This window comes from Gavialis gangeticus, unplaced genomic scaffold, assembly GCF_001723915.1.
Source record: "Gavialis gangeticus isolate Ggan-Ray unplaced genomic scaffold, GavGan_comp1, whole genome shotgun sequence".
NCBI lineage: Eukaryota > Metazoa > Chordata > Crocodylia > Gavialidae > Gavialis > Gavialis gangeticus.
Genome location: NW_017728992.1, coordinates 104,550,427 through 104,561,111, shown reverse-complemented (window position 1 = coordinate 104,561,111; position 10,685 = coordinate 104,550,427). Strand labels below are relative to the sequence as shown.

Genomic DNA, 10,685 nt, shown 5'->3' with positions numbered 1-10,685 from the left:
TCCTCAGGTGCATCACCTTGCACTTGTCCATGTTGAATCCCATCCTATTCTCATCCGCCCCCCCCTGTAACCTGTCTAGGTCTGATTGCAGCCTGTTCCTCCCTTCTAACGTGCCCATGTCCTCCCGCATCATAGTGTCATCAGCAAGTTGTAGCCTTGGCTTTCCTGGTTTGCTCCCTACACTGCAGAATACTCCTCCTTTGAGGTGGATCCAGCCTTCCATCCTTTTATAGCTCTTTCTTTTTAGATGCAGGAGGTCCACCAGTTCCTTGCAAGCCAAGGGGGCTGCTGTGCCCTTTTGTTCCCTTTCCTCCAAGACAGGATAGACATTCCTTGTGCTTCCAGGATCGCTCCCTTGAGGAGCAACCATTCATCTTGAACTCCCCTTCCCTTTAGGTCATGGTCCCTTGGGGCCTCGTCAACAAGCCTTCTGAGCTTGTCCAGTTCAGCTTTCCTGAAGTCAAGGACTTCTGCATTGCTGACTGATTTGTCAGCTTTATGGTGGATGGTGAAGGTGATCAGCTCATGGTCACCATCTCCCAGCTTCCCTTTGATCATTAGGTTACTGATTTAAGTTGTCCCCAGTTGCCAGTATCAGGTTGAGCAGCACTTTGCCTCTCATCAGTCCATAGACTTCTTGAGTCAGAGCTCATCCACACGCATGAGGATTTGACCGAGTGCTCTTCCCATGAGATGTCTGGGTAATTGAAGTCTCCTTTTTCAGCCATGCACCAGGAACATGCAGCCTCACTCAGCCAGTTCCCTGGCAAATTCCTGGTCAAGCTCTTGATCCTGGCTCAGAGATCTGTAGTAGACTCCCACCATTGTGTCCCCTGTGCCATGTTCATTATGGATTTTAACCCAGAGAGACTCTAGTCATCCACCCTGGTGCCAGTGTTGGCTTGCAGGGATGTGTAGCTTTCCTTGACATGGAGAGCTACACCTCTGCGTCTTCTGTCCACACGATCTCTCCTGTACAAGCTATAGTCATCTATACCTGTGGCCCAGTCATAGGTGGAGTCCCACCAGGTCTCCATTATCCCTATGAGAGTGTAGTCATTCTTGTTTAGCAGTAGGACCAGTTCCTCCTGTTTATTCCCCAAGCTCCTGACACTGCTGTACAGGCACATACATGTCCCACTGGGGGCCCTTGCCTTCCCTACAGATTGTTCCAGGGCTGGGGTAGGGGTGGGTTTCCTTAAGTTTCTTAGCCTGCTGGATTTGCAAAAGTTGCCCAGTGGGCTTGTAGTGGCGGTAGTCCCCTCATCCCCAGGTGGGCTTAGTTAAAAGCCGGGTCGAGCAGGTCGGCCAATCTGGCCACGAAGAGCCTCCTCCCCAGCAGAGTGAGGTGGAGGCCATCTCTTCCCAGCAGACTGCTGCCTCTCTCACCAAAGAGTAGACTGTGATCATGGAAGCCAAAGCCTTCACAATGACACCAATGCTGCAGTCTTTGGTTGACTGCCTCGATCCTCCTCTCTCTCTTCAGCCCATAGCCTGTAACTGGGAGGATCAAGGAACGAAACTGGGGGGATCGAGGAATGAAACTGAGAGGATGTTACTTTTGTATGCCTTCTAACTAAAATTTCCTGAAGTTTATGCAACCAAAGGCAGGCCAAGCAATGTAAACAAGCAAACAGAAAGCAGAAAATCAGAAAGAACTAAATGATTTGAAGTACGTATAAATCTGGGTAAGTATTTCCAAGAAGACAGAGCAGAAAAACGCACAAAAAATTTAACAATATGAAATGTTTAAATCTAGGAATGCAAAGCAGAGAGATTAAAATAAACTGAATACGAGCTGTTTTTAAAAAGTAAAAAAACTGAATAATAAACTGGTTTGAGAGACGGCAACAACTGGGTATGAATCGATTTAACAGAGCAAAATAAACTGAATGATACGCAACATTGAACTCTCAGTTTGCAAAGCACAGAAATCAGCACCAGCACCTACAGACTACTGAGATCTGCCACCTTCAGCCACGTGCTTCCTTCATATATGCAGAGGGGAATAGAGGCTTCCAATGTCTATGGTGGTGCTGTGCGCTTTACAAAGCTTCATAAAAGCTCCCAGCACCACAGCAGGCTTTGGGGGCAGAGTCAAGAGAATGCAGGCAGGGATGCAGTCTACATTCTCCTGACCCTGCCCCCAGTACCTGCCGCAGTGTTGGGAGCTGTGGCTGCTCTGGAGAGCCTGGAGCAGCAACTTAAAAAAATATATATTTTTTAAACCTTTTACGTCAGCACACCTTCTGGTGTGCTGAGGAGAATCTCTCTGTGTTCCACTAGTTGGCATGCATACTGGGGGTTGCCTATCCCTGGTTTAGTTATAGTCTCCTAGAGCTGTGGCCTGAGGTAGTCCCAGTGAAGCCACACAAGGGAGCAGGGTGACTTTACCACTTTTTTGTGGACACGTGATTAGGTTCACAACTGAACCTTCACTTTACGGTGACACTGCTAGACCTCTAGAGCAGGTTTTTTTTTTATTTTGCTTTGGTAGGGACTTCTAACACATTCCAGCATTTTTTTACTATATCCCTTCAGTCCTAATGCCCTTTACAGCCATGCAGCATTCAAAGCATGAAATTACAGATGGGGCTGGGGCAGGGAGAGGATTCTGAAGCTATTGTGCGAATTGTTGGCATGGGAGCTGCTCCGATCTCACCAGTGCTGTTAAGAGACAGTGGATAAGGCCCACAGTTTCTATAAAGTACTGCTTTCCTTCCTAGAGCTGAGTACTGTTTCATAGGACAGCAGGAAAGGGTCAGGGGTAGGGTGGAGTCGGGACAAGGGGGATAGAGAGGAAAAGCAACAGATTCTTCTCTCCACCTACCTGTTTATACTTTCACTGGGTTCTAGCCAAAAGGGATTTTACAGGGGATTTATTTTCCCTCTCACTCAGGGGACTCAAACTCACCTTGAACCCCTGGCTGTATCTGGACCAAAGAGCGCCTGTTGGCATGCAGTGGTAGCAGCTCTGGCTTTGACCTTGGATACATGGCACAGCTTCAGCTCCTACTGCATGTCCAGTGCTGGAGCTGAAGCTGTCACCAGTGACACAGCTCTAGCTCAGTTTTAGGACATACAGCAGTAGCCAAGGGGCTGGGACCATGGCAGATAGCAATGGGCAAAGTGTTCAGAGGGTGAGTGGAGCTGTATCAGGCCTTGCTCACCCTTCTGCCACCAATTGTCATGTTCACCAAGGCCCAAGTGCCCCATATTGTGTGTCAGGCCATGCCTCAACTTCCGGTGGCCCACAAGATGTATGTTTCATGCCCCTAAATAATGCCTGTGGCTAGCAGAGGAACCCTTTCAGATTATTTGCTTGGGTTGAGAAGTACTGTGTAGACTGTGGAATATTCTCACTCTCCTTCTGTTGGGCACGTGCAAGTGACCTTAGCATCTGAAAGAATCTGTCACTTACTAGTTACTTTTGTTGGCACCAAAGTGGAAATCCTTGTTAATCAAATCCTGGGATGTGCTCCACACTCCTTGGTACCTTGTTCCAAAAATCCATGTTACTATTTAAGCCAAACGAGTCTTCATAATGCAGGCAAATGAAACATTTTGTCCAGGCAGGGAACCAGGATACGTTTCTAGCTGTATATTTGTTGCAAAATGACATCTTCTGGGGGAAAAAAATGTCCCTCCCAAACGAGATTTGGCAACAGCTCTACCTATAATTCCAACTCTGAAAATAAGCTTCACCAACAAAGCAATTCTAGCCTGCTGAATTTGTCAGATGTCTTTCACTCGCTCTACCACCCAGCCTTTTAAACGTAGAGATAATTAAATAATTAAGATAAACTCAGAGTGCTAAGGCTTTGGGGGTTTTTTGATTTGTTTTAGGGAGGAGGAAAGAGAGAGTTGGTATTGTTTTAATCTGGGTTGCTGAGCTGTAGAGGCAGGATTTTAAAATTGTTACAACCTCAGTTTGGTGGTCTGATAGATTGAATACTTAGTAATAGAAGAAGTTATAATCTTGGAACCCAAATATCATTGGAAAAAACCCTTAAAGCACATGTCCAGATTTTCATCGTACGTTGCTTCTTGGCCTTCTGGCTAAGATCGAGTGTTGATCTCGTAAAATTTTATTTTTGCTTGTAAAAACCATGTGATAGCTCCTATATGATGGTGGTAAACTCATCGAGCCTATGCCATTAAGTGGTATCACTTCTCTCAGTGAGTAACAGAAGGGCTGAATAGGGCACTATATAATATCTCTTAGGATGTTTATACACATGCTCTGGGAGTTGCGGGGCACTTTAATTAGAGCGGCTCAGAGTGACTGTAATTAAAGTGCCCAGAGCATCTCATGTATCAGTGTCCCTGTGCTTCAAAATGGTGGTGGGGGTGCTTTATCTAAAGCTCATCAAATGAGCCCCCACTGCCATTTTGAAGCACGTGGGTGCTGATACAGGAGACGGGAGGCTGCTGGAGCACAGTAATTGCCAGCTCCAGCAGACTCAATCAAGTTTGGTCTGATGCACTGGAATTACAGCATGTAGGAGCAGCCTCCAGGCTCATGTATAGGCACCCTTAATGATTTGAGTTACCTAATCCTGGCTGTGGAATGTACAGATGGACCAATAACTAGCTGTATTTCAGTGGTAAGGCTAGTACTATTCACAATGGTTATTAGAACTAGTTTATGCTCATGCACCTACATCTCTTAATGTTTCTCTTTCTGTCCCTACCATCTGATCATCTATCATATCTTGTTTATATTTTAGGTTGTGAGGTGTATGGATCATGGTCTCTATGTGTGTCTGTATCTGTAATATGTACATTAATGTGTGTGTGTGTATGTATGTATGAATAATATATGAATCTGTCTGTGCCCAGATGGACAGACAGACTACTGTACTTACATGAATACAAGGTGAGATTTTTTTTTTCTTCCCCCTAGTTGGCATGGGTGGTCACGCATAAAGGTGTTCACCACGCTTCTAATTTGCAGCATGGGTTGGGGGGGGGGGATGGCAGTTCACACTGGCAGATGCTGGTGTCAAAAAAACCAATGCCTGAAAACAATGGAGTGGCACACACTGCTGGTACTTGCATCGGCCAGAACCAGAGCCTGGCCAGCAGGAGCCACACTCTGGCTACTAGCCAGGCTCTCTGCTGCCGGATCACTGCTGCTGGAGTCCCAGGAGGTTCCCAGGACCCCAGGAAAGGCTGCTGGGGCTAGCCCAGGTGCTGTCCCAAGCCTCCCTTACCCCACCTGAGGCAGCTTGCCACATGCCAGAGCACGTGTGCATGGACGTTCCCTGGAGACAAGTAACAGTAGCACATATTGTATGTCTGCTATTTGTCCCTGGGGAAAAGCATGTGTGCGCTCATCTGGACACACCCACATACTGAATAGTGCTGAGCTAGGGGTCACCAGGGCTTGAAACACAGTTGACTCTGCTGGGGCCCAGCCTAATCAACAGTATGGTAAATCATGAGTCTTTTGGCTTTGGACTAATAACATGCTTAGTTTGCACTATATAGAAGTAGGTGCAAAAGTGCTGCCTAAAAGCGTACCTGTGCTAAAATTGCAGTAGATTTATTAAAGGTAAAATGCATCAATTCTGGATGACCTAAGTCTAGGGGTACCCATACTAATTTATTTATATGCAACTTACTGCAGGCATGTTTATTTCAAGGTTAGCGTGTTCAAGTTTGCACCTCATTTCCATGTGCTCAGGGAGAGCAGGGTCTGACAGTAATAAGGAGGGAAGGGGCTTCAGGGGGGGAGCAACTGGTGGACAGAGGGCAAGGGTCTACCTGTTCCCCCCCCCCATATTTATTTTCCCTGCTGTAGAAGTGAGAAGGGGACAAATTCAAGGCAAACCTCCAATAATTAGATTCTATACTTGAAAAAATATACAACAAATTTATACATTTTTTCCATATATGGAATCTAATTATTGGCAGGTTGTCAAGTGACTATGATATATTTGTACTGTACCTAGCACACTGGCTTTCTATTACTGCAGTAGAAATAACATTAATGCTTTCTGAAGTTATAGCATTGTGGATAAAGTTAAATTGAAAAGTCCTGATCTAAATTGTTCTCATAAGTACCTAAAATAGAAAGGAGGTGAAGTAGAATTGAGGTATGTATGGGTACCACTAAATAAGGTATGTATGGGTACCTCTGTATTCCACAGCAGTCTAAGGAGGGGGTGCTCTCAAGCATGCCAGAACTTGCAATCAAAGTGGGTGACTGTTCTGGCAGTGACCCCAATGTGCTACTTCTAAGTAGCACATTCTGTTTCCAGCACATCTGAGAATGGAGATGAGGACACCTTTAGAGCAGCTTCCCCACAATATTTCCAGGGTTAGCGCACACGTGGAGGAACAGGTAGGTGAGGTTCTTTCTGGGAGTACCAGAGATGCAGCTTAGATGTATCCTAAAGCACAAAAAAGCAATCCAGATCTGCCCTGCTGTAGCAGCTGCAAAGCCTTGGCTGAGCAGGGGAAAACACAAGATACGTGTAGCCAGAAAGAGCATAAGCAAGAGAGAGACCAACCCTGCAACCCACGAGGGGGAAGAGACCAGGTTTCTAGTCTGTGCTTCAGGACGGTGTGTTCATTTCTGTATTAGATGGTCTTTGGTCCAAAAACAGAAATACCCAGGGAACAGGTTGTAGACCTTGAAATCCACTCTTCTAGAGGAGTGTATTCCTTGCTTTATACGTAAGGGCTTTGGATTGCCATTTGGAGACAGCTATGTCCAATATCATGGTGTAACCTCCCGTGCCTTTTCCTTGAACGTCACACATGTGGGTTCTTCTTGAACCTTACCATGGCTCCTTGGGCGGTGCAGCCTGGATATTGGGGTAACTTTGGGTCGGTCCACCAGGTGCCTCGCCTGCCGAGTCTTTGATTATGTTTGTATCAGGAGGAGGATGTTTGGTCCCACTTCCTCTGGTGCTTTCCCTTGGTCATTCCCATTGTTCCTTCTTCTTGGGGCTCTGCCTCCCCTACACCCCACGTGCCACCAACCATGATGTTGTCACCTGTGTTGTCAAGGTTGATGTTCTGAACCTTCTTGGTGCTTGGTCTCTCAGGGTATTCGGCCACAGGCTAATGGTGATACTTCTAAGCCGAGCATCTCCTACAGCCCCCCTTCTCCTTGTCCACATGGTGTCTGGTCTCAGCAGCGTTCCATCCCCGGGCATGTCGACTCCTCCCCAGGTTTGGTACCTGCCATCCATCAGCTGTGTCCAGGTCCTGGCCCTGCTGGGTCAGCTGTACTCCAGTCATCGCTGCTGCTTTCTTTGGTCCATGTTGACCCTGCAAGTAGATCCTTGGGGCCTCTGGCCCTGCATCCCCACTGTGACCCCTTTCCAGGGTACCCACCAGGTCCCCTCACTGGAAACATTCCAGTGCTCTGGCTGGTTGAGGGCTCCACTTGCGGTCCCCCAAGCTTCTCTTCTGCCGGGTCTTTTATCCCGGCGTTGGGCGTCTGGCCGACCAATCTGCCCTGGAATGCTCTTATAAAGTGGGCCCAGGTTGACACAGGAGCTGCTCCCAGCTCCTGATTCTGCTGCTTTTTTTCCTTTTGATCTTTTCCCACGGCGACTCTGGCCGCCACGGTTTCACTTTTGCTGCGATCGGCTCCCAGCGCGGTGTCCCACCGCCTCCCTGTCTCTTCAGGTAAGTCTTTTCCACATGTGATCTTATGTGAAATTTTTGACATTGCAGTGCCTGTAAGAACAATTGGGATTAGGCCTTAAATGTCCAGTAACTGAGAACCAGCAACCAGACCATTGGAATGGAAGTGTAATTATTTATATTTTTGTTCAGGTATTAAAAATATTACTGCCATTATTATATTAGGTGAAATTTGAGGAAATGCATAAGAGTAAGAAGGAGGTTTTCTCAGACAGTAGTTAGTATAATTGAATCAGGAGATTCTTACATTTCTGCTCTCTGTATTGCATATAAACCTTTCTCTTTTTTCCCTATTTATTTCAGGGACTTAAAGCAGCTGACAATGACCCTACGGCCCCACCGTATGACTCCCTCTTAGTCTTTGACTATGAAGGTAGTGGTTCTACTGCTGGATCTTTGAGCTCTCTCAACTCTTCAAGTAGTGGTGGTGAGCAAGACTACGACTACCTAAATGACTGGGGCCCACGTTTCAAGAAACTTGCTGATATGTATGGTGGAGGTGATGACTGAACTTCAAAGTGAACTTTGTTTTTTGGACAAGTACAAACATTTCAGCTGATATTCCCCAAAAGCATACAGAAGCTAGGCTTTAACTTTGTAGTCTACTAGCACAAGTGCTTGCTGAAGGCTTTGGCATAGGCTGCAAAACAATTTGGGCTCAGTGGGAATATCAGTAATCCAATGCTGTTTGGAAAAAAAATATTGAGCTCAGTTACACTTGAATTTTACAGTACAGAAGCACTGGGATTTTATGTGCCTTTTTGTACCTTTTTCAGATCGGAATTAGTTTTATGTTTAAGGCTTTAATGGTACTGATTTCTGAAATAATGCATTAAAGAGATGAAATATGTTGGGGTAGGGAGGAGTAAGTTAAACCATGATATGCTTCAAACATGCTTTTGTTACATTGCATTGCTTTTATTAAAATAAGGAAATGGGGGGGTGGGGAAGACCTCATGGAACAATTTTATTACCTAGGAAAGAAGACCATGAGACTGAAAAATGTACATTACTTCTAGTTTTAGATGCTAGGGGATTTTTTTTCACTAAAATTCTAAAACTTATGCAGCTGGTTGCAAATAAAGGGAGTTTTCATATCACCAGTTTGTAGCAGAACTGATTTTTTTTTTCTTACACTAGAATGTTAGACACATTTTGGTCTTAATCCATGTACACTTTTTCTTTTCCTTTTTTTAAATTTCTGGTATTTTTTTTCCCACTTCACTGTAAAAATGGTATGTGTACATAATGTTTTATTGGCATAGTCTATGGAGAAGTGCAGAAACTTCAGAACATGTGTATGTATTATTTGGACTATGGATTCAGGTTTTTGCATGTTTATATCTTTCGTTATGGATAAAGTATTTACAATACAGGTTGCAAACAAGTGACATTGATTCAATTGTTGAACTGTAGTTAGAGTACTCAATTTTTTTCTTTTGTTTTTCTTTTTTTGTTTGGGGAGGGAGAAAAGTTCTTAGCACAAACGTTTTACATAATTTGTACCAAAAAAAAAAAGAAAGAGGTGGCCTGAAACTGGTGGCACGAGTAAATATACAGTATGTTGGAAAGAAAGGAGCTTCTAAACTGGGGAGACTTCTGAGAACAGCTTTGCCTCTGTATTGTGTACCAGAATATAAATGATACACCTCTGACCCTGACGTTCTGAATAAAATGCTAATTTTGGATCTGGTGGCTGGTTTGACAATTTTTTTTTTCTACTTTACCAGTTCTGATTATATTAAAAAAAAAAAAAAAAGTAAGATCATAAATGTTAATTGAATAATAGTGGAAAGTGTGTACAGCTCTTTGCCATTTGGTACACTTGAACTGTGAATAAATTACTTATAAGCTAAGGAAGTTACCAAAGAAAAACAGGAATGACTAGTCTTCCTAATAAGTCAAATACATAGTTCTGAATAAATGGCTGGCTTTTAAGTTTAATGTACTTTCTCCAGAGAATTAGAGCAGTTCGGTTTGGAAATATTGTTTTTAATATGAGCATGATACTGCTTGATATAAACCCAGGAGGTTGCAAATACTGTCAAAGCACCTGCTGCTTGTATCTGGTTATACTGATGTCAGTGGCAGGTACCTGGTAGCCTCAGTGCAAATCAGATCAAGCCTGTTATAGTGTTCCTTTTGATTTAACTTGAACAAAAGAGCAGTTATTTATAAAAAAAAAAATAAAGGAAAAAGTGATTAATGGTTCCTAGCTTAATCTCTAAACTGAGATAGTGATTGATTTCCAAACAAAACAAATGTATTAGGCACAGCAATTCTGCTTTTCCCTTATAGCAGGCTGCCTATTTTTAGTGATTCTTCTTCCTATTATTTAAGGGCAAAATCTAAACAGCATGTGGTTCAACTAAAACACAATGGGTGCCTACACACGAGTACCAAGGCTGCTCTGATGTGCTGGAATTAATCAAGTCTGCTAGAGTGTGGCAATTGCAGCTTCCTGCATCTCATGTATCAACATCCCCATGCTTGAAAGTGGTGGTGGGGGGGATGTTTGAACTAGAGCTCATTGAGCAAGCTTTAGTTCAAGCACCCCCGCCACCATTTTCAAGTGCAAGGATGCTGATACACAAGATACCACAGTGCTTTAAATAGAGCAGCTCTCTAATTAAAGTACTGCCCGTGCCCGGAGCACATGTAAAACTGCCCTATGTTTCCTCTGTTTGCTAGGGAAGCCAAGCAACAGGGTTTCTCCAGGCCTCTTGCCAAATGCAGCATTAGCATCTATTTTGGCAACCATCGATCCTCTGGATCATGGAGTATGCGCAATAAGTCAATGCAACCATCACACCAAGACCTTCAGCACATATGCCTAGGCAAGAGTGGAGGCTGTCCTAAACATCAAGACAGTCTAAAAGACGGACCGAGTCCAGATGTTTAGTGCCTCAATGATTGTAGTTCTGTGAGACAGCAAAAGAATAGAGCTGCTGCTGACTGCCTAATGCAAGGGTGGGCAAAATGCAGCCCGGGGGCTGGATGTGGCCCACCAGGCCATTCTA

General features: G+C 44.6%; 1 protein-coding gene across 2 annotated transcripts in view; it reads left to right on the top strand.

Annotated features, from left to right (window-relative positions):
- Positions 1-9,353, top strand: part of CDH2 (cadherin 2) — a 233,239-nt gene extending 223,886 nt beyond the window's left edge. For both annotated transcript variants that reach the window (XM_019526575.1, XM_019526567.1), the window contains exon 17: positions 7,969-9,353. In XM_019526575.1, the coding sequence (XP_019382120.1) occupies positions 7,969-8,175 (207 nt within the window). In that variant the 3' untranslated portion in view covers positions 8,176-9,353. The remainder of the gene's footprint in view (positions 1-7,968) is intronic.
- Positions 9,354-10,685: the final 1,332 nt, after the last annotated feature.